The sequence below is a fragment of the Lepidochelys olivacea genome (assembly GCF_965140295.1).
Source record: "Lepidochelys olivacea isolate rLepOli2 genome assembly, chromosome: 3".
NCBI lineage: Eukaryota > Metazoa > Chordata > Testudines > Cheloniidae > Lepidochelys > Lepidochelys olivacea.
The window spans coordinates 8,525,275-8,549,840 of NC_140413.1; the positions used below are offsets into that span (position 1 = coordinate 8,525,275).

A 24,566-nucleotide genomic window follows, 5' to 3' on the forward strand; every position below is an offset into this window, starting at 1 on the left:
CAAACATAGGGAGTATAAAAATGTATTGTTCATTCTGTATGTAATTGCTGTGTATTCTGGAGCATTAAACAATATAGTTGGATGAAATAAATGTAGTTCGAATAGTCTTTTCACATTAATAAACCTGCCACTCAAAGAATTCGTTCTTTTTATTAGTTTGCTTCTTAGTTCCTATAATGTTATTGGCTAGACAAAGTTTGTTTCAAATGCTCTCTGTCCTCTCTTACCATTTAAGTCAAGGAAAACAACTGGAATATGGGTTTCCATACCAGGCACTGGAGTCCTAAAATATAAGATATTGACAACGGTGGCATTTAAACTGAAGCAGATTTATCCAGCACATGTACCTTATGATACAAGCCAACAATATAATACATTCTGAACAGCTGCGATTGTAGGTCAAGCCAGTGATAACCTTGGCAAATGACTTTATTTTAATTTACTCCTGCAGGTATAGAGGGACTCAAACTAAATTGGTACTTCTTTTACACTAGTTCCCACAAAATTCTTACATTTGACCTCTGCTTTCAGAAATGTTTTCTTGCCTCTAAACTCCTATTAGCAAATTTAAAGTTTCTTTATTTACACTGACATGTACACATATTAATGCAAAAACCTCTGCATTAGTAATGCAACTGAAGGTTGGACTGTTAGTCACAAAAAGTCAAGAAATGCAAATATTAAGGTTCCAAAAGCAAGGTTAACTCTCCCACATTGCACAACTATTATGCTGGTTGTTAAACACCCAAAAAGAAAAATAGGAATAGGAAGTAGTACATATGTGCAACATGTCCAAATTAACACTGCTGTTTACACTTTAACTTTCAAATTTCCTGATATGTTGTGATTTAACGGTGCAACCTTAATGCTTTATTCTATATTATCCCTTTAATTTCCTATATTTATAACACATTTTAGAAAGACTTTGTAAGAAAAAAAAATTAGAAAAAGTTAGTAAGTTGTTTGAATCACCCTTTGCACATTTCCTAGATGCACATGCATTCACAATACATTTCTTCTGAAGTATGTATCTTACAACTACACTGTTTTCTGCTGTGCATGCTCAATATGGAGTTTTCAAATATTCACAGCTTTTTAACTCAAAAGATGGCATACAAGAAGTCCTCAGTAAGAAGTGAGGACTTTCCTGTGGTTCAAAAGCATTGGTTTTAACAAAGTTCAACTTAAAAGCCAAACAAACAGGATCTAGTCAGCAAGTGTGGTTAGAGGTTCTCTCACACTCTGCACAATATATCGTGTCCCCTTCTTCACAGCCATGCTCCCTCTCCAAACAACTCAAATGCTGATCAGCTTTTCCTCCAAAAGCTTACCTTTGGGTAGAGACCAAGCACAGAAAACTTCAGCCCAAGTTAGAAGCAAGTGAATACGGGGGCTTAGAATAGAAACTGTTTTGCATCCTTTACTGCAGTTGTTACCTACAGCTGCTATAGTATGGCAATCTCAGTCCAGTGTAATTTATTGTTTTTAATATTTAGAAAATTATGTGCAACACCTGCTGACTAAACAGACTCTGTGCTTAAGCAAGAAGCACACTGCTCCTGGAGTTTTATTATGACTGAGCAGCCTTTTAAGTGAAGGAACGACATAATTAACATATTAGCTAATTGTTTTTTTTAAATGCTAAGTGCAATGGTAAATATGAATTTTTTTCCCTAAAGGTTTTATAATTACATTTTGGTCAATAACAGTATCATTTACTAAGGAGTGTTTCTGGGTTTCAATTATTGAGACCAAGAAATTAATTCATACTAACACTCCTAATTTAACCACTTTTGTCATATGATGTACATAACCCACATTTGGTGATGCAGAAAATGGCAGCAATCTAAGCCAGGAACAGGCTGCCCATCATTTTTATATCCACTGTGGCATATAGTAACATTCATACCACTCTGCTGGAGCTCCAGGGATCCCACTGCCAGCAGAAGGAACCATTACAGCATTCCTTTCTTCAGTAAGAGTGAGCCTCATCTCTAACAGTTGTGCCTCCCGATCTGCATCATCTTCTGTTTTATCTGGAAAAGTAGGACAGTCCGTCAGAATGACAGGCAGCATTTTTTCCATTGCAGCTTTCGTGATACGTATTGGTGGCCTCAACCCACAGGTTAATGGCCCACTGACTTTAATAAAAAAAAAAACAAAACAAAAAACATCTCATCTAGTCACCCTGCTGGCAGTTTCAATAAAAACACCTATTACTCTGTAAGTATACACAGATTTTCTCTATAGAGCTCTCTATTTGTGACTTGAGTGCATGTCAGAATCTTATTCTCATTATTCTCCCCAAACGGACGATTTCAGAGATTCAGTTATTCCTTCCCCTTGCTACTTAATTTCACACACATTACCAAAAAAACCGATATACACCCTCACCCCTCCCATTCCAATAATGTTTCACCTACCAGGTTTGCTGACGAGTTTTTGCAGCTGTTGATCTAGGTATTCCTGACGTTTTGTCAATACGTTCAGCCATTTCCGACGCAGTCTCTCCAAATCCCTGTCCTATGTAAATGAAGCAAGTTGTGTAAGTACTGATCCAAGAAAACCAATGTTTCCCATTTGAAAACATAAGTAGCTTTCAATCCATCTGCTCATACTTTTTATTTTTGGCCACTTTTCCCCCTGAATTAGTGCTCTGATAACTATAGAAATGATATATGGAAGAGATCTCCATTAAGTCATCTAGTTTACCCATTATTCTCCTTTATTACAGAATTGTTCCTCACATTCAGTCACATCCACTGTCTGGACTATGCCCCACCCTTGCAAGTCTTGACTTGATCTGGCAAGTCTGTCTCTCCAGTTATCTTATATTCCCTACTACTCATTTAGGCAACAAAAACGTGGAAATAAGAAATTTACAGGATTTAGACTGTCCCACAGCCTTACTTTATTGTTAACACTAATATTGCGGCAGGGCCTGGAAACGACAATCAGCACAGATGGGGGCTCTAATCCTAAGTGCTTTACAAACGCATAGTAAGAACCAGTCCTTGTCTTACAGAGTTCCAGTCTAAGGATTCAATCCTGCATTATGGGTGGGCTGTAGCATAGAGGATAATGCCGGATTGGGGCCATGCTATTTTTGGTAAGATATTGTTCCTGACATTCCACGTGAATTCCCCCTTGCCTAATTTCATCCTATTATTGTACCACCCCCCAAAAGACTTCCCTAACACATTTCTTCTCCTTCGTTAGGCATTTAATCAATCAAGAGAAAAGGACTGAAGCAAACCGTAACCTGCATGGTTTTGAACATCTATAGTCTTGTAGAAATGCACCTAGAACCCTCTCCAGCCCTCCAAAGACAAAATTAAACACAGGATCTCTTGTTGTTATCCTTATATGCTTATGCTACTGGTAACAGCAACAATGAGCATCAGATGTTTTTTGAAAAGTACTCCTGTGTACTTTTAATGACAATGTATCATAAATATTATACCACACCAACAACTCTGTGAAGTTAAAAAAAATATCCCCATTTTACAGGGGGGAAGTCAAACCAGATATTAAATACCTAGCTCAAAGTCACAGTGAGTGGTGGTCCTAGGAATAGAATCCCTGTCCTGAGTAGTAGGACCGTTTTGATCACTAGCCAATATTTTATTCCCAAGTCCAATACAAACCATGTTCATAACATAAAATAGTGTGAAATATTTTGTTTCTATGCATCTTAAACATTATACCTATGACTGCTCTGAGCACAGCCAACCCTAACCCACTGGCTGTAGATACAGAGGGTAAGCATGTCAGAAAATAGATAAAATGAAAGTAACTATGCCTTGTTCAGGAAACATACATTAATGTGTCCCATTCTTTCAGAGAGAAAAATGCCTCTTAATTCTGGGTCAGATATTATATAGTGTAAAAATGTGTGTGAGATTTTACAGTCTTCGGGACAGTGACATTTTAGATATTCATGCCTCATATAGTGGGATGTACAATGTTGGATGTCTATCTAATATTGAAAATTAGACCAGGCAATCTGATCTACAAATATAAATATTTGAAGTAAGATAAATGATGTTGTATTTACCTGATAACTGTCCATATCATCCTCTCCTTCCTAGGCAAAAAAACCCCAAACAAACAAACAAACAATCAAAGTCATTCATATATGCTTTTATACTAGAAAATACATTACATGCAAAAGCAATATTTATGGTTAAAATATTACCATCTGTATGTGTAATTCTGATTAAAATGTCCAGCAATGTAGTACACTGGGGACAGAAGCTGGTAGACCAGCTTTACAGTTTTAATAGTGAATAGCAGCGCCACTTGCACTCACTACTTACTTTTCCATTATAAATCTTGTTTGGAAGGGTATTGTAATTGAGGATTTATATCACTTAGTATAAACAACTGGAATGTATTTTCATAGCTTATATAACAATTAAAGGAAAACTCCATTAATAAAGGATTCTAATCACTACATCTAATTGCCAAGAAATGACTGCCAAAACACTTGAGTGGTTTAAATAAGAACGAATAATTACAGTGAAAAGGCACTTGCAATCTATCCATTCTGATGGATACATGATAGGACTAAAGAGAGAACCTACTGCCTTTTTAGTAAGAGGTAGGAATTGTTATAGCAAGCATGGGAAACCAAAGTTTGACAAAAGGTTAGTTTTAAGGTAAGCTTTAAAGGCAAGCCATTTAGTGGGGGAAAATGTTAACATATTAAACCCATTCTAAAACCAAAAAGTTAAAACAAAAGTCACAGTAGCAGTCACCCCACAAAAGCTCTGACACTTTGATTTTCAGTCCTTTCTGATGGGACACAGAACCTTTCATCAAAATGACCTACATCAAACTGGGCCCCTTGCTAGAAAGTATCATCACGATGGCAATCAGGAGTGAGACACAAAGCACCATTCACTGAATGAAGAAAAAGAAAAAAAAGCAAAGGATTTCCAAAAATTTTTTGGAAATTCATTCCTATACTTACAGTCTCACTGGGTAAATATTTATCTAGCTACTTAAGGGATAATGGGGAACTCCAGTGATGAGTTAAGTAACAAAAGCAAATTTTATGTAAGTGAACGTTAAAATTAAAAAGGCATACGTTTTCTTAGTTTCAAGGTCTTTAGAAAATTTGATACACATGAAAGATAAATAAACTAGAGTTGCAGATATGTAGACCAAGAACCCAGAAGTTTAAAGTAGATGGTTATGTCACTTTAATAAAAAAAGGTTATTTAATTTTGTGGATTATAGCTTTCAAAAAAATTGTAAAACTAAAAGCTTTAAGGCCTGGTCACAGGATGGAGTGGCTTTTTAAGGGAGTTGGGCTCAGACCACCTCTACCTTGTTAGCTGTCGCCCCAGTGTTGAGCTTTGAGATAGATTTGGGAGCCTGCTCAGTTTAGTTATGGGACAAAGAAGTGAAAGAAAACTCTCCTGCAGTAAAGTTTAGCTGAAGCATGAAGTCAACCAACATTGCTGGGAGCTGGAGGACCACTGTGAAGAGACATTCAACCAAAGTGGGGAAACTGAGGCAGCTGCTATGTCACAAGCCCATTCATTCATTCCCACCCACACTGAACTTCCAACTGATGACAAGGGGCGTTAGGGTGATTTTAAAAGGCAAAAGCAACATACATCTCTGCTCTCCTAAAACTCAAAATAAGTAACTCAAGTTTTGCTCCTTTAATTTTAAACTTTTCCAAAATCAAATTAGCCATTATTTAAGTACAATCCCCATTGATACATTATAATTTCTTAGGGTTTGATACTGCTGCCCATGGTTGTTGTATCCAACTGTCTTCCAAGTAAAATCAATTATCAAAACCAAAGTTCCTAGCAGACTTCATTGAGTGTCTGGCTTTTCTACCTTTTTGGGGTATGTCGCAGGGCAGAGGTATAAAACCTTTGGGTGCCCTGCTAAAGAGCTGGCTTCCCTGTAGGGTGGCCGGGTGTATAGGCCAGGACCCTTAGCAGAGAGCCCAGTTGCAGGCCCTAATGAGAGCAGGCTCAGTGTGATCTGCTGAGCCTAGTGGAACCAGCTGGGTTGATGACTGGGAAGGCATATAAACCCAGGGAAGAGCTCAGGAATGGGGCAAGCCAGGCAGGAAGGTAGGAGGGTTGAGGCACTGTGTCTGCGGACTGACACAAGCCTCAAAGGCTAGAGGACCCAGTGAGGGGTCGGAGTGGGGACAGGTGTTGGGGGAATTGGGACTGTACAGCCACTGTAAATAAAAGAACACGGGTGAAGCACCTGCAAGAGGCGTCTGAGACCCTTTCTTTGGCCAGCCCAAGCATGGGGCATAGGGACAAGGGGAAGCATCCGATGAAGTGAGCTGTAGCTCACGAAAGCTTATGCTCAAATAAATTGGTTAGTCTCTAAGGTGCCACAAGTCCTCCTTTTCTTTGTGCCACCCTGTGACAGGGTGTATAAACACTCTTCTTGAAAAGGGGTTATGTTTTTATTCATTTAGTAGGGTTATTTTAAAATAAAGAGGAGGAAGGGGGTAAAGCAAAAGTGTGTGTTAGTGTTGCAAGTCTCATTCCTATTATGGTGGAAGTCCTTGGCAAAGAGGAAAGGTTTTTTGGTAGCATTTCCTAGAGAAAGTCAGAATCTGGATTCACCCACCCATATTCACTGAAAGAGTATTGTCAAAACAGTGTTCAGAAGTCACTGTTTCACACAGAGTAAGGTAATTTACAGCCCGTAGAGTTGCTCCAGAAGTGAATTTGTCCAAAAAGAGCTTTCCACAGCTTTCCAGGTGCATCCGCACGTCTTTGAATGATCATTTTTTCTTCCTGTTAAAGATCTCTTAATGAGACAGAAACTTACCTGATGAGTCTCATGAACTTTTTGTGACTTGACATGCCTTATTTGAGCACAGCCAACTCCAACAGATAGTAGGGCTTCTTCCATTAGAGGCAAGGTCCCAGATTCCTGCACAGACTTCACTTCAGCCTGGATTCGCCGTGACTGCCCCTTCACAAGGGAACAATTTGAAGAACTAAGTCTTGAACTGTGAAAACTTAGTGTCAGAGACCTCTACTGGTGGTGGCTTTATATATAGTAAATTTGAATCTGGTGATTGTTCAACACATAGAAAGTGGTACTGCAAGCTCTCATGTGAGACATGACATTGGTTAGGTAGAACTACCACTTCTACTGCAAGGTCTAAATCCACAAGAAAGTGTGGGACATTCACTGAGCCCACGATTTGCTGTTGATGAAAACTTTTCAAAGGACACAGTTTAACAAAAATACTCAAACACACTGAACATAGGATTTCCCCCTGATCTGTTTTGACTTTGTACACTTGAGGGGAGAGAACGTAATTTGGCAAATGTTACTGAAGCTGAAATTAACTTTTTGTGGGACTGGCTTCCCTGGTTGTAAATCCTCACCACTGATGTTGTCAGCAAAGCTCTAGGAACAGTGTTTGCTAGGCAGCTCCTGCTGTACACTCCGCAGAATCGGAAATCATAGTAGTTTGGGAGTGCAGGAGGTATAGTGTGTATTTAACAGATACTAATTTTATAGAGTTCTCTGACCAGTGGACTATATTTTAAAATATTAAATGTGCAGGAACCAGAGAACAGGGGAGTAGCTGGCTAAGAGGATTAGCAGTAAGATAATGGGAACTTTGGCATCAGGTTTTCGATCAAGTTCTGCCTGGGCTGATAGTAACTAAAAGTTGTTTTCTGATGGCTGTTCTACATCCTGTGAGAGAGGAGTTTGATTTGAGCATTTGATCCAGTCCAGTTTCCATATCTTTAAACAATATCCCATCAATTGGTTCCTCAGTTGACAGTCTCAGCACAGTGGCCAAAACACTAAGCAAACAATAGAGAATGACCTATCCTCCAGCATCTGTGGTTCCCTCCAGGTAAGGGCTGAAGCACACTGGCAGAAGAGTGTGGAGAAAGTTTCTGCTGCTGTTACCCACACTGTGCCTGTTTGATGGATAATAGAGGACCTCAAAATATAAAAGGTATCCAATGTATTTCCCTCTAGACTGTAACTGCTTTAAAGCTGATCGAATACTGGGCCTAAGCTTGATGGTTCCTTTGTCATAAGACCACTATTAAAACTCTATGAACCTGTACAACATACAAGATTCCCTGCTCCTTCAGAATGTTAAAGCCGGTCTCCTTTCACAGATGATGGGGGGAGGGATAGCTCAGTGGTTTGAGCATTGACCTGCTAAACCCAGGGATGAGAGTTCAATCCTTGAGGGGGCCATTTAGGGATCTGGGGCAAAAATTGGGGATTGGTCCTGCTTCAAGCAGGGGGTTGGACTAGATGACCTCCTGAGGTCCCTTCCAACCCTAACCTTCTATGATTCTATGACTCCTGCAGCTGCCATCTTACCTGTCTGAGCTGAAAGATGCCACCAGTGTTTACGTCCTTGGCGGGAATCACCTCAACTGGACAGTACTCCCCATTCTCATTAAGTTCCAGAATCTGAACCCAGAGCTCCACTTTTCGGGTTACCTCACTCCATCTGGAAAACATGCCAAATACCATTTCACAATTTACTCCCCCCCCCCCTTCTCTCTTGCGTTTTTTTTTTTTTTTTTTTTAAATTGCTGAGCCAAGCTACATGACTCTGCTCAGTATTTGCAAAGATCACAGGCAGGGGAAGAGGAGATACTTTTCATCAAGTGTCATTTATGCCAGGAAAAGGTTTTTAGTTACCCGTTGCTACTTCTGAGCTAACAACTAGTGATGACATTTTGGCCTCTACTTTTGTAGACACAAGACCTCTTCATACTAGTTTCATATCAGAACGAGTGCCAATTAAACATCAAGGTCAAATTCTGCTCTCTGTTATACCCATCTAATCCCACTGACTTCAGTGCAGTTGAACCAGCATTACCAAGGGCAGAATTAAGGATATTCTGGTTTCATGTGGCACCCATCCTCACTTTCTCCATCACTAACATCCTCTCTTCCCTCAAGTTTACCCCTAAAATGCACTTCTTCCACAAAGCCTATAAAATTATTCCTTCCTTCTTTGAAAGCCCTAAACTGAAAAGAACAAACTTATTCTGCAGGACCCATGTGTGACACTGGCAGATCAGGTTCCAGCTCTTGCCAAGGCTCTAGGCCTCAGGCCAGCACTGACAAATTCATTGCTGGAAACCATTTGGTTCACCTGAGTGTTAGTAAAGATGGGTACTGGATTTATAACCAGGTTTTTAGACCAACGGTTCTCAACTCGTGGCCCAATCGGCACGCAGCTGCGGCCCATGTGACATCCTCAGGGCCATACAAATAATATATATATGGATGCGGATGCAGCCCACATAACACACAGAGAGCAGCATATGTGGCCCACAGTGGTAAATAGGTTGAGAACCACTGGTTTAGACTTTATGAAATGACATGCTTGGAAATTGCAGCATACATTCACCTCATTTAAAATTTCTTAATCACATGCTATAAGGTAATATTTAAGTTTTTGCTTTGTAACTAAAAAAAAGTTTGCTTTGAAATTGTGAACCTAATCAGGAGGGATGGTCTCTTGTCCATCAAGAACACCTATCAAAACTAAATGGGCCAGCTTACAAAGGCTTTGTTAATTGCCCCATTAAAAATCAAGAACAGGGCAATGTGCAAAAGGGCTCGTCTCATCAACTTGAATTTTGGAAGTAGGAAATTTTGTAACCCCCATGTCGGTTCTCCCTTCTCCTTATTTTTCCCAGTGTTTGTTGCCTTCCCACGTCATGTCTTAACGTACAGTCCTATTCTGTTCCCACTAAAGTCAATGGCAAAACCAGAGTTGTCTCCAATGAAAGCGGGAGCAGGTCCTTAGATCGTAAACGCTTCATGACATGGACTGATCTCCAATACGTCGGTAGGTAACCAAAGAAATTCTCCCGTCCATTGATTTCAGAGTTACAGTTAAATCAGCCCCACTATCGTTTGTTTCTTTGTAAAGAACCATACATACATTTATGATGTTGCCTAAATAATATGGACATTATCCAGTCTTATTCCTCAGGTTTTTCCTCTTTTAAATCAAAACAATATGAATGAGCATTTATCAATAATTTTTACCTACATTACCAACCTGCGTGATGGTTTTGCAGTGAGCACAGAGGGTTACAAAGATCCGAACAGCAGATTCATTTCTACTCAACCCAGGATTTGACTGCTGGTCCCCAACCCACTCTAGAATCCAGAAAAATTGGGCCCGGGAGGCTGGATTTTAAACCGTGTGGGAGGAGTTTGCTCCTTGCAGTTACCTGTCACGAAGGCTTCGTGTTTTGGCTTGAATTATTCCCAAATCCCACACGGCTGAGTTTTTGCGAGGATCGCTTTGCTTGTGTCCATACACTTCAATTGCCAAAGCCCCTTCAGAAAGATGCTCCATGAAGTCTTCAGAAATATTTACAGAAAACTCCTATGTGGAAATGACAAAACTAGTTAAACATTAAAAAGAGTACGTTGTTAACTATTGTGATAATTGGACCTACCAATTTACCCTAATGTTGAACTCAACTGTGAAAAGTGAGTGAAAGTTCACAAAACGTCACAATAACCTTCAACAATAAATGTTGATGGGGAAAGGTGCATAAGGGCAACAGAAACACTGCATTAGTCCAAACAAAACAGCCTACTGATATAAATCAAGGACTGTGCTAAGGTCCCGACTTGTAAGCAAGAAAAGTGTGCAACCAGAAGTCAATAGACCAAAACTGTTGCGTTAGAAATTAGGCCCAATTGGTGAACAAAAATAATGAGGGGATAGGCTGTTCCACCCATCAGTACCTTCAGGGGCCTCAAAAAGAGGCTGGAAGGCAAAGCTAACTACTGCAATGCTGGCTGACTGAAAGAGAAGAGAAGGGGAATGAGCAAGCTTCATCACCACAACTGATGCTCACTCTGTTTCCCGGGGCCCTAGGGTCCAGAGTGATACCTCTGTGCCTTCGTCATCCTAATCCTGAAAGATGTCTTGACCAGTCTGGGCCAGAGAGGGATCCAGATGACACTGCCATACCCACCAGGTCCAACTACATCCCAAACACCACATGGAATATGAGATTTTGTCTCCTCCCTCTCAATGTATTCTTTTACTTCTCTACCTTATTACTTCTTTTTCCTCTCTCTTTCTTTTGTCTAATAAGAGTCTGGCTTAGCTGGCCAAAACTGTATACTTTGCTGTAAGCCCGTTACCAGAAAGGCAGCTAAATGCAATGCCCTAAATAGCCTAGTGCTGATACAAGATTGCCAGGTCTCAGAGTGGCTGATAAGATCGTGTGCTGTGTCTATGTTTTTCCAGCAGAGAGGTTGCAAGTGAGGCAGAAGTTGCATTTTCTATCTTTGCTGTTCTTCTCCTTGCATGTGTCTGCTGTCTTGTTTGGTCTTTTAGGAAACAGGATTGGATTTTAACAGCAATGACATCTCAAATAACTTCTCTTTTCCCTGAAAAGGACAGTTACCAACTAAGAGCCTTACAAAACTTGGTGGGGGTTATTTGAGAACTCTCTCCAACTAAACGGACAGCGAACAAGAGATGTTAAGATGAAAGCCTTATTTAATACTTAACATTTCAAATGCTTTAACCGTTTCCCCTTTTTTTCCCACTGTACCTTCAATAAAAGGTTAAAAAGATTTTTAATTATGTGTTTGCCAATGTATTAAGTAGGCTGCGGTCTCTGTATACCAAACCCCAAAACTCATTTAAAACTGTTTACTGTTGGACAGTTACAGGGTCATGTTAACACCTTTAATTCTTTGCGCTCATAGATTCCTTCTAAATTAATAACCCCCCATTCTACACATGCTTTTGGAGGTGACTTTTTGCTTTCACTCTGCATGCTACTCTCTTCTCACAAAGGAGCTCATCAATGGACATATTTATGGCAAAGCACTTAGTACAAGAGGGCTCTTTCCCAGTTTGACGACTTAACTAGTTTGATACACTATATAAGTTGAACTCTAGATCAGGCAAGCTACATAATCCCATTCATCTAAGTCTATTATTTCACTGACTGCTTTTTTTGCATAAATCAAAGGCTTTTGACACTGGCATTTAAGGTTCTCCACTCAGAAGCACTAGGCTGATGTGTCCTGATTTTTGTACCGACTTCTACCTGCAAATTGCATTCAGTTTCTGCATATGGTAAAAATGAATACTTGGCACTTCTCTAGTGCTTTCCCCGGTCAAACTATTTGTATATAGTAGCACCTACTGAAGCACCTAGAACCTACAGAAGAGGTTGAAGCCTATTGTACTAGATGCTACATGTACATGTAGTAAACCAGTCCCTGACCCCAAGAGCTTAAAATCTAAATTAATAAGACAAAGAAGGTGTGAGAAAGGAAGCGTTATTACCCCTATTTTTCAGATGCAGAAGCCAGGCAGAGAAATGATCTGACTTACCTAGCGGTTCTCAACCCATGGCCTGCATGCGGCCCAATCAGCACACAGCTGCGGACTAGCGGTGTGCTAAAGGCTGCAAGGCCCTTGCAGCGGGGTCAGGGTCGCTGGCCAGCCCCACATGGCAAGGGTCCACGGCTGCTGGCTCTGGGCTGCCGCCTGGCTGCCCTACCTCACAGCTGGGTCCAGGGTTGGAGCTGCCACCCGGCCCCCTGACCAGGGCTCTGCTCCTGGCCCTATTCTGTGGAGGGGTCTCTGGGCAGGAGGTGCTGGGCATTGCGGTCGGGGGAGGTGGGGGAGAAGGCGGGAGTTGGGAAGGCGTGTTGTGGTTCTCAACCTGCGGCCCAGGTAACACATTAATGCGGCCCACAATGGTAAATAGGTTGAGAACCAATTTCCCAAACTGACAGAGGGAGTCAGTGGCAGAGCTGAGAATTGAACTCAAAACGCCCAAATCTCAGTCCAGTGCCGTAAACCAAAAGAACATCCTTCCTCAAACCACTTTACAAATGTTAACCAGTCCTCACAAAATCCTTCCATGTTACAGACAAGGAAACTAAGAGAAGTTAAGTAACTTGCCCAGTGCCACAGTAAATCAGTGGAAGGGCCAGGATGGGAATTGAAGACACCCTGAATTGAAGAGGCCTGAACTCATTCCAGACAGGCAAACTCAAACACACAAACTTTCAGACATTAAAGCCAGAAGAGACCATCATAATCATCTAGTCTGATCTCTTGCACACCTCTCATACAGTCTCTTCTATTTTCCTTTATTATTAGTTCATTTTATTGTTCTACGTGATGTTTTTGGTAGAGTAAACGGTGCTTATAAAAACAGCTTGCAGGTAAAAGACTACAAATTCAGTGACTGTATTAAGTTACTATAAATGACCATATAGTATAATCTCAGAGTTAGGAACTAAACGATCTGTCACACACCTCATTTGGAACCAGAAGTACGCAATCAGGCAGCAGCAGAGAGGAAAAAAAAAGCAAACACAGTCCAGTACTGTGTTAAATGTAAAGTACTAAAAAAATAAAGGGAACGCTTAAAAATGATTTGACAAGGTGAAAAAACTGTTCTTGTGCTTGTTTCACTTAAATTCAGATGGTTAAAAGCAGCATTTTTCTTCTGCATAATAAAGTTTCAAAGCTGTATTAAGTCAATGTTCAGCTGTAACCTTTTGAAAGAACAACCCTAATGTTTTGTTCAGAGTTACGAACGTTTCAGAGTTACAAACAACCTCCATTCCTGAGGTGTTCCTAACTAAGAGGTTCTACTGTAATGATTCAAAGTTTAGTAAAGAAACTGACTAGACCAGTGGCAGACTAATTTAACTATCTTGCTTTGCCTGTCTGCAATTGCAATCATAAATAAAACAAAAATTACATTGCAGTGATCGAAGACAACCATACACTGTGGCTCCTTGCTGATGGGAGATAAAGAGGGGTCCATCTCAGGGGCAACTGTAACTGGCTCCAGCTGATCCCAGAAAGTGTATTTGCAGAACACAAAGTTGGAAAGATGCTGAGGCAAACCGGTAGCCTGAAGTATTTTAATCTAGAGGAAGGAAAAAGAGAAAAGCATGTTTTAAATCAGTAAACAATTTTAATGGAAACAGTCAAGCATAACACAAAAGAAAGTCAGTTTGTTAAAAGAACATCTTGCTCAACTGGGAGGCTAAAAATTATTAAACAGTTACTTTAACACAAATGTCTTGATAAAAGAAGACTAGTCTGCCTTGAAATATTTGTAGATAAAATGCTTTGGCTGAACCAGCTGGAAGTCACCACTAGGTGTCATTGAACAACTAACTTTTGGGAGTAAAAAAGAAGGTCATAGGTTTTCTGAAAACTTCCTTTGTTCTACAAACACCCTGCTAAAGTAATTCTTGCCCTATTTGTAGGTATAGGTGCTAGAACTAGGGCTGCTGGGGGTTCTGCCGCACCCCCTGGCTTGAAATGTTTTCCATATATACATGGTTTATAGTTTGGTTCAATGGCTCTCAGCATCCCTACAATACAAATTATTCCAGCACAACTGCTTGTAGGATGCTAGGAAGAGCATGAAGTGAAAAGCCGTGCCCACCCAAGAACTCACATAATCACAGGACTGGAAAGGACCTCGAGAGGTCACCTGGTCCAGTGGCCTGCACTGAAGGCAGCACTAAGTATTATCTAGACCAAGGGTGGGCAAACTTTTTGGCCTGAGGGCCACATCGGGGTTCCAAAACTGTATGGAGGGCTGGGTAGGGAAGGCTGTGCCTCCCTAAACAGCCTGGTCCCCGTCCCCACCCCCTATCCGCCCCCTCCCACTTCCCGCCCCTGGACTGACCCCCTCAGAAACCCCGCCCCATCCAACCCTCCCTGCGCCTTGTCCCCTGACTACTCCCTCTCAGGAGCCCCCGCCCCTAACTGCCACCCCAGGACCCCACCCCCTATCCAACCCCCCCTGCTCCCTGTCCCCTGACTGTCCCAAAGCCTATCCACACCCCAGCTTGCTGACAGGCCCCCCAGGACTCCCATGCCTATCCAAGCGCCCCCTGCTCCCTGTCCCCTGACTGCCCTTCAAGACCCCCTTTCCTTTACCATGCTGCTCAGAGCACCAGGACTGGCAGCCTTAAGTAGTACACCATAAGTAGCACATTCTTTCGGGGAGCAATTTAATACACTACACCAGGGGCTCTTGCAGCCTCACTGCCCGGCAGGAGCTCGCAGCCCTGCTGCCCAGAGCGCTGGCGGCAAGGCGAACTGAGGGTGTGCGGGAGGGGACGGGAGCTCAAGGGCCGGGCAGCATGGTCCCACGGGCTGTAGTTTGCCCGCCTCTGATCTAGACCATCCCTGTCAGGTGTTTGTCTAACCTGCCCTTAAAAATCTCTAATGACTCAGATTCCACAACCTTCCTAAGCAATTTATTCCAGTGCTTAACTACCCTGACAGTTCGGAAGTTTTTCCCTAATGTCCAGCCTAAATCACCCTTGCTGCAATTTAAGACCATTGCTTCTTGACCTATCATCAGAGGTTAAGGAGAACAATTTTTCCCCTTCCTCCTTGTAACAACCTTTTATGTGCTTGAAAACTGTTATGATGTCCCCTCTCAGTCTTCTCTTCTCCAGATTAAACAAACCCAATTTTTTCCAATCTTCCCTCATAGGTCATGATTTCTAGACACAATACTCCAGTTGAGGCCTAATCAGCGTGAGGGAGGATGGAAGAATTACTTCTTGTGCCTTGCTTACATGCCTGCTAATACATCCCAGAATGACGTTTGCTTTCTTGCAATAGTGTTACACTGTTGACTTATATTTAGCTTGTGATCTGCTATGATCCCCAGATTCCTTTCTGCAGTACTACTTCCTTGGCAGTCATGTCCCATTTTGTAGGTGTGCAACTGATTGTTCTTTCCTAAGTGGAGTACTTTACGTTTGTCCTTATTGAATTTCATCCTATTTAGTTCAGACCATTTCTCCAGTTTGTCCTGATCATTTTGAATTATAATCCTATCCTCCAAAGCACTTGCAACCCCTCCCAGCTTGTCCGCAAACTTTATAACTGTATTCTCTATGCCATTATCTAAATCACTGATGAAGATATTGAACAAAACCGGACCCAGAACTGATCCCTGAGGGACTCCTCTTGTTATGCACTTCCAGCATGATTGTGAACCACTGATAACTACTCTCTGGAAACCATTTTCCAACCAGCTATGCACCCACCTTATAGTAGCCCCATCTAGGTTGTATTTCACTAGTTTGTTTATGAGAAGGTCATGTGAGACAGTATCAAAAGCCTTACTAAAGTCAAGATACACCACATCTACAGCTTCTCCCCTATTCACAAGGCTTGTTACCCTGTCAAAGAAAGCTATCAGGTTGGTTTGATTGTTCTTGACAAATCCATGCTGACTGTTATTTATCACCTTATTATCCTCCAGGTATTTGCAAATTGATAACTTAATTATTTGCTCCCTTATCTTTCCGGGTACTGAAGTTATGCTGACTGGTCTGTAATTCCCCGGGTTGTCCTTATTCCCCTTTTTTTGCTGGGCACTATATTTACCGTTTTCCAAATCCTCCGGAATCTCCCCCGCTTCCATGACTTTTTGAAGATAATTGCTAATGGCTCACATACCTCCCTCAGTCAGCTCCTTGAGTATTCTAAGATGTATTTCATCACATCCTGGTGATTTGAAGACCTCTAACTTGACTAAGTAATTGTTAACTTTTTCTTTCCCTATTTTAGCCTCTGATCCTACCTCACTTTCACTGGCATTCACTATGTTAGATGTCCAACTGCTACTAACTTTCTTGGTGAAAACTGAAACAAAAAAGTAATTTAACACTTCTGCCATTTCCACATTTTCTGTTATTGTTTTTCCCCCTTCACTAAGTAACGGAACTACTCTGTCCTTGGACTTCCTCTTGCTTCTAATGTATTTGTAGAATGTTTTCTTGTTACCCTTTATGTCACTAGCTAGTTTAGTCTCGTTTTGTGCCTTAGCCTTTCTAATTTTGTCCCTACAAACTTATTTGTTTTTTTCATTCTTTGTAATTTGACCTAGTTTCTACTTTTTATAGGGTTCTTTTTTGAGTTTCAGATCATTAATGATCTCCTGGTTGAGCCAGGGTGGTCTCTTGCCATACTTTCTTTCTTTCCTATGCAGTGGGATAGTTTGCTCTTGTGTCCCTAATAATGTGTATTTGAGAAACTGCCACCTCTCTTGAACTTGCAGTGGGGGAGGTTTAGGTTGGATATTAGGAAAAACTTTTTTACTAGGAGGGTGGTGAAGCACTGGAATGGGTTACCTAGGGAGGTGGTGGAATCTCCTTCCTTAGGAGTTTTTAAGATCAGGCTTGACAGAGCCCTGGCTGGGATGATTTAGTTGGGGATTTGTCTTGCTTGGAGCAGGGGGTTGGACTAGACCTCTTGAGGTCCCTTCCAACCCTGATATTCTATCCTATGATATTCTATGAACTGTTTTGCATGTTTTACCAAGGCCCAGTGGAACCTTATCTTCAGAGTCATATTCTATTCTAAATGTACAATCCATTTTTTTAAACAGGTTGTAATATTTTGCAAAGCAAGTTTCCCTTTTTACTAGTAGAACCAAGTTCAACTGAATTAGGATTCTCTAGATAATTGTAACTTCCTAATTTCTGGATCATGTAATTTGCATGTATCATGACATGCTAGTGGCCACCAGTGCCTTCCATTTGCACACACACACCATATAGAGCTGTTGCATACTTAGCTCCCTCTGCTGGGCATCCAACATGCTTTCCCTCCCATCCCACCTCGACCATGCACAAGAGAACAGGTTCCCTCCTCCCACACCTTTCCCATATATACATGCAAGAAATCAGGGTTATTAGACTCAAAATCTTTTTTTTGGTTGAATAAAAGAATTATTTACTAAGAAAAGGACTCCACATTTGGTTTTATTATGGCCCCAAATAAGGGTGATAAAAATGTTTGAGGGTAAATCTTGAGATTTTTGTTTTGATTTTTAATAAATGTCATTATGGGACCAAAGGATCACAAGATTCAGTCTTCTTGCATTATATCCACCATTCAGAAAATGAAATTCTTTGACAGATATTTCAGACAGATATTTCAGAGCCAATTATGAACCCCAGGGCATTAAGCAAGCTCATGAAAAATACAACCAGCATACTACACTGCACACAGCACTGAGCATTCATAGCTATTTGTTTTCTTTAAATCTTGAAACACCAAGATGCTTTCAAATAGGCTGTATAAACTGAACAATTCACAAGCTAAGATAATGATAGTATAACTGAACATAGGTGGTAAACAAAAGGAGATACAGTGTAATTTATCACTAACATGGAAGCTAATGCACCACAAACATTTAATCACGTTTTTTACACTTGGGTAGTAACAGAAAGGAAGAAGTTGGCTCAGTATTGAGGATGTGACAATAGCGTTTATTGAATGCGTCTAGAACTCACCATACAAACTAGTTTGTTCTCCTGTATGTCGTTCTCTCTTGAACAGTCTGTGCAATCATCACCTCCTACAATTCTCTCCCCAATCGCTCCACTCACTCGCACAACTTCAACATGAAGACGACCTGACACCTAATGAAAAAAAGGTAGGTGGGAAAGATTATCAGATGTCACCAAACAATGGTTTCAAACCTTTTCAGGTAGCTATGCTAATGCACTGCTATGTTATGAGAATACCTAATCTGTCACTATGGGACCTCTTCTTCCCTCCTCTGCTTCCCTTCTATTGTTTTGTCCCATTCACTTATCTTGTTTTAGACTGCAAGCTCTTTGCGGAAAGGACAGTCTTCTTATGAGCTTGTACAGAACCTACCACAGTGGAGCCTCAATCCCATTTGGGACCTCTGAGCATTACCATTAGCAAGGTATTACTTTGGCTGTACCCAATTGCCTCCCATTCATTTTTGACTGCTCTACCTGGAACTGGAGCTTACATGACTTCATATCCATCATTATTATGAGACTGGGGTTTGTAGCTGCCCAAGTAACACACAGGTGCATCATTAAGATACCAGAGGGAGGAGGGAGAAGGTAAAGGACTAGCCACTCGATCCTGAAATATCATTAGTAACATGTACCAGTGGCTGGGGAGCACCTTTAGTACAATACTGAAAAGCCCTAATGACTTCCATTAAACAGCTAAAAATTATGATGTACAGGAACGACAAACCTCTCCCTTCTGATTGATGATAGGAACAGCATACTGCAGCTTCACATCATAAAACAGGGACTCAAGAAAAACATTGGCCACTCCGATGAGACTATGGTTTTCTTGTTCATCATAGAATGGATCAGCTCGTCTGAAGTAAGACCTAGTTAACTTGAATCAAATTCAAAATAATGTAAAAACTAAGTTGATAATATAATGTCATTTTCACAGCACTGATGAACTGGCGAGGTTTCACAGGTTTTTGTTCTCTTCCTCTAGAGTAAAAAGGAAAGGAGTACTTGTGGCACCTTAGAGACTAACAAATTTATTTGAGCATAAGCTTTCGTGAGCTACAGCTCACTTCATCGGATGCATTCAGTGGAAAATACAGTGGAGAGATTTTATATACACAGAGAACATGAAACAATGGGTGTTACCATACACACTGTAACGAGAGTGATCAGGTAAGGTGAGCTACTACCAGCAGGAGAGAAAAAAAAAAAAACTTTTGTAGTGATAATCAAGGTAGGCCATTTCCAGCAGTTGACAAGAACATGTGAGGAACAGTAGGGGGGATGGGGGAAATAAACATGGGGAAATAGTTTTACTTTGCGTAATGACACATCCACTCCCAGTCTTTATTCAAGCCTAATTTAATGGTGTCCAGTTTGCAAATTAATTCCAATTCAGCAGTCTCTCGGAGTCTGTTTTTGAAGTTTTTCTGTTGAAGAATTGCCACTTTTAGGTCTGTAATCGAGTGACCAGAGAGACTGAAGTGCTCTCCAACTGGTTTTTGAATGTTATAATTCTTGATGTCTGATTTGTGTCCATTTATTCTTTTACATAGAGACTGTCCGGTTTGGCCAATGTACATGGCAGAGGGGCATTGCTGGCACATGATGGCATATATCACATAGGTAGATGTGCAGGTGAACGAGCCTCTGATAGTGTAGTTGATGTGATTAGGCCCTATGATGGTATCCCCTCAATAGATATGTGGACACAGTTGGCAATGGCCTTCGTTGCAAGGATAGGTTCCTGGGTTAGTGGTTCTGTTGTGTGGTTGCTGGTATTTGCTTCAGGTTGGGGGGCTGTCTGTAGGCAAGGACTGGCCTGTCTCCCAAGATCTGTGAGAGTGATGGGTCATCCTTCAGGATAGGTTGTAGATCCTTGATGATGCACTGGAGAGGTTTTAGTTGGGGGCTGAAGGTGATGGCTAGTGGCATTCTGTTATTTTCTTTGTTGGGCCTGTTGTGTAGTAGGTGACTTCTGGGTAATGTTCTGGCTCTGTCAATCTGTTTCTTCACTTCAGCCTGTGGCTATTGTAGTTGTAAGAATGCTTCATAGAGATCTTGTAGGTGTTTGTCTCTGTCTGAGGGGTTGGAGCAAATGCGGTTGTATTGTAGAGCTTGGCTGTAGACAATGGACCATGTGGTCTGGTCTGGATGACAGCTGGAGGCATGTAGGTAAGTATAGCCGTCAGTAGGTTTCCGGTGTAGGGCTGTGGTTTTGCGGCCATCACTTAGTAGCACCGTAGTGTCCAGGAAGTGGATCTCTTGTGTGGATTGGTCCAGGCTGAGGTTGATGGTGGGATGGAAATTGTTGAAATCATGGTGGAATTCCTCAAGGGCTTCTTTTCCATGGGTCCAGATGATGGAAGATGTCATCAGTGTAGCGCAAGTAGAGTAGGGGCATTAGGGGACGAGAGCTGAGGAAGCGTTGTTCTAAGTCAGCCATAAAAATGTTGGCATACTGTTCCTGACGGCTTGTAGTCCATCTCTGTATGGAATGTTGGTGTAGAGGGCTTCTACATCCATAGTGGCTAGGACGGTGTTTTCAGGAAGATCACTGACGGACTGTAGTTTCCTCAGGAAGTCAGTGGTGTCTCAAAGATAGCTAGGAGTGCTGGTACCGTAGGGCCTGAGGAGGGAAGTCTACATAGCCAGACAATCCTGCTGTCAGGGTGCCAATGCCTGAGATGATGGGGCGTCCAGCATCTCCAGGTTTATGGATCTTGGGGAGCAGATAGAATACCCCTGCTTGGGGTTCTAGGGGTGTGTCTGTGGGGTTTGTTCTTGTGCTTTTTCAGGGAGTTTCTTGAGCAGATGGTGTAGTTTCTTCTGGTAACCCTCAGTGGGATCAGAGGGTAATGGCTTGAGGAATGTGGTGTTGGAGAGCAGCCTAGCAGCCTCTTGTTCATATTCCGACTTATTCATGATGACGACAGCACCTCCTTTGTCAGCCTTTTTTGATTATGGTGTCAGAGATGTTTCTGAGGCTGTGGATGGCATTATGTTCTGTACGGCTGAGGTTATGGGGCAATTGATGCTGCTTTCCCACAATTTAGGCCTGTAAACGCTGACTTCTGCTGGTAACAGCTCACCTTACCTGATCACTCTCATTACAGTGTGTATGGTAACACGCATTGTTTCATGTTTTCTGTGTATATAAAATCTCCCCACTGTACTACTGCTTTAAACAAAATCTAATTGACAAACTTTCTTCCACTCTAGCGGGAAAAGAGGCAAACAAAACTTTTAAGGATGGCTAGGTTTATACGTACTATTACAGTAGAAAAAACTATCCTATAGTTTGCTGATCCACATGCCTTATACTGCATCCAATGAAGTGAGCTGTAGCTCACGAAAGCTTACGCTCAAATAAATTTGTTAGTCTCTAAGGTGCCACAAGTACTCCTTTCCTTTTTGCGGATACAGACTTACACGGCTGCTACTCTGAAACCCTCCTCTAGAGTGTCTGACATAGGCAAGAAATTAAAATTGAGCAGAGTGATCCGAACCACCACGGTAACTGTCAGGGCAAGTCTACAGTCCAAATCTGCAGCTGTGCTGCTGTACCGCTTCAGGTGAAGATGCTCTAAGTTGATGGGAGAGAGGTCTCCCGTAGGCTTAATAATTCCAACTCCACGAAAGACGGTAGCTATGTGCCCACTGACATAGTGCTGTCTACACCGACGCATAGGATTGGTATAACTATCTTGTTCAGTGGTGTGGATTATTCACACCCCTGAGCAATGTAGTTATATCAAAGTAATTTTGTAGTATAGACCAGGGCTTACAGTAAGATAAATTTGGGGCCTATCTTCAGCCAGGTTATATTAACCATTTTAAATTCACACTATTCAAAAGTTGACCAGGAGCACAACTCTTGTTCTCTCTACTTAGCTTCTCTCCTTGTAATCCTAGTTCTTCTAGGATCCACTGTCAAATCACAAGTGGAAAAAAATATGAAATTGATAAGATACAGCAGGTTAATGAAATATTAAAGAACTTTCAGAGTCTCTGTTCAGTACTAGAAATAAGCAAGGTTTCAAGATAAGTGGCAACTTTTTGCCAACCCTCCTTACACCCAATAGTTTCCCTTTTTTTTTTTTTTAAAACATAACATTATCACCACATTACTGGTCTCTCCCCCCCATTTGTACTTACTGGGTCGTCCTCCTCGCACTCCTGCCACTCTTGATAAAGATCCCTCATATCTATCAGCCGGTTTTCCAATTTCTCCAGTGACCAGATCTGTTTGCCTTTCCCTTTCCTTCTCACCTGAATAGCAGGCTCACTAAGAACTGCACCTCGCTGCAGAAATAAAACCATTAGAAAAGGCGGCCTGAGTAAGGAATCCATGTCATGACAACTGGCACACAGTTAAACAGAAAGTAACACTTTGATTTAAAAAAAATATCTATTTTAAGCAGCCAAATTTGGAATAGTATAATCCAAGTCCAACTGTCAACATAGCATGGCCATGTCCTGTTAAACTGCCATATTTATCCCAATAACAATGGCAGAGATCTTCATAGATCCCTTCCTTTACAAAAGTGTTGCAAGGATGAATATTTAAGCATTTCATGAAGAGCCTCAAATGAAAGAGGCTGCAAATTCAAAGTAAGTTTATTACCATCTACAGTGTCCAAACTCATGCAGTTGCATAATCATTTCCTTCCTTTTATTTATTTCCTCATAACTTTTTATTAAGGCAAAATTACAATAACATGTTTAACACAGAATCATAAAAATGTAGGGCTGAAAGGTCCCTTGCGAAGTCATGAAGTCCCGCCACCTGTCCTGAGGCAGGACCAAGCAAACCTAGACCATCCCTAACAGGTGTTCTAACCCAGAGGTTCTCAAAATGAGGGGCAGATTCCCCCACCGTGTGTGTGTGAGTGTGAGAGAGAGAGAGACGCTTTAGGGGGAACAAACAACCTTACTGCGCACATTTTACCCACAGCAATGAATTACTAGCAAAGCTGATTCCTCCATACATATCGGGTCCTCAGATGGCGCTGTACATTTGACTCTAGATGGTGCTGTGGATTTTGATAAATTTCTGTTAAACTTTCACAGCATTATACAAAGTCATTGCCATCTGTACGTTAATCCATTTGCTACGACGCAGTGTGCACATTTAATTGTAAGCACTGAGCACAATCACAGTTTTGCTTTTGCTCTTATTACAATGGATAGTTGGCTCTGTTTGAATCAATGCCTGCCTTACTGTTTTTAATATGTAGTGAGAGTTGCATGTTGATTTCTTTTTTAACTGTATTTGTACCTGTGTGGCGGGAGGGGGGCGTAAGCTACAACAGACACAAAGAAGCGGGGTGCAATCAAATATGTTTGAGAACCACTGTTCTAACCTGTTCTTAAAAACCTCCAATGACAGGGATTCCACAACCTCACTTGGAAGCCTATTCCAGAACTTAACTACCCTTATGGTTTGTAAGTTTTTCATAATATCGAACCTGCATCTCCCTTGTTGCAATTAAGCAGATTACTTCTTGTCCTATCTTCAGTGGACATGGAAAACTGATCATAGTTCTCTTTATAGCAGCCCTTAACATATTTGAAGACTTATCAGGTCCATCTCCTCCCACCATCTTCATCAAGTCTAAACATACCTAGGTTTTTTTTAACCTTTCCTCACAGGTTTTCTAAACCTTTTATCTTTTTTGTTGCTCTCCTTTGGACTCCCTCTCCAATTTCCCACATCTTTGCTGAAGTCTGGCACTCGAACTGGACACAGCACTCCATCTGAGGCTTACCAATGTCAAGCAGAACAGGACAATTGCCTCCTGGATCTTACATACAACACTCTTGTTAATACAACCCAGAATAATACTAGCCTTTTTTGCAACTGCACCACACTGTTGACTCATATTCAATTTGTGATCCACTATAACCCCCAAATCCTTACCACGTAGCCAGTTATTCCCCATTTTGTAGATGTGTATTTGACTTTTCCTTCTTAAGTGAAAAACTTTGCACTTGTCTTTATTGAATTTCATCTTGTTGATTTCAGACCAATTCTTCAATTTGTGACAGTCATGTTCCATTCTAATCCTGTTCTCCAAAAGTGCTTGTAACCCCATCCAGCTTGCAAATTTTATAAGCATACTTTTTACATTATCCAAGCCATTGATGAAAATATTGACTAGTACTGGACCTAGGAACGGCTCCTGGGAGACCTCACTAGATAAACTCTCCCAGTTTGA

General features: G+C 41.3%; 1 protein-coding gene across 2 annotated transcripts in view; it reads right to left on the reverse strand.

Annotated features, from left to right (window-relative positions):
• KIF13B (kinesin family member 13B) overlaps positions 1-24,566 on the reverse strand; it is a 205,879-nt gene that overhangs the window by 54,254 nt on the left and 127,059 nt on the right. For both annotated transcript variants that reach the window (XM_084622092.1, XM_084622091.1), the window contains exons 19-29: positions 22,504-22,650; positions 19,076-19,225; positions 18,349-18,477; positions 13,767-13,937; positions 10,239-10,396; positions 8,359-8,491; positions 6,823-6,969; positions 4,058-4,087; positions 2,424-2,523; positions 1,910-2,036; positions 228-283 (exon numbers count right to left, since the gene is read on the reverse strand). In XM_084622092.1, the coding sequence (XP_084478218.1) occupies positions 228-283; positions 1,910-2,036; positions 2,424-2,523; positions 4,058-4,087; positions 6,823-6,969; positions 8,359-8,491; positions 10,239-10,396; positions 13,767-13,937; positions 18,349-18,477; positions 19,076-19,225; positions 22,504-22,650 (1,348 nt within the window). The remainder of the gene's footprint in view (positions 1-227; positions 284-1,909; positions 2,037-2,423; positions 2,524-4,057; positions 4,088-6,822; positions 6,970-8,358; positions 8,492-10,238; positions 10,397-13,766; positions 13,938-18,348; positions 18,478-19,075; positions 19,226-22,503; positions 22,651-24,566) is intronic.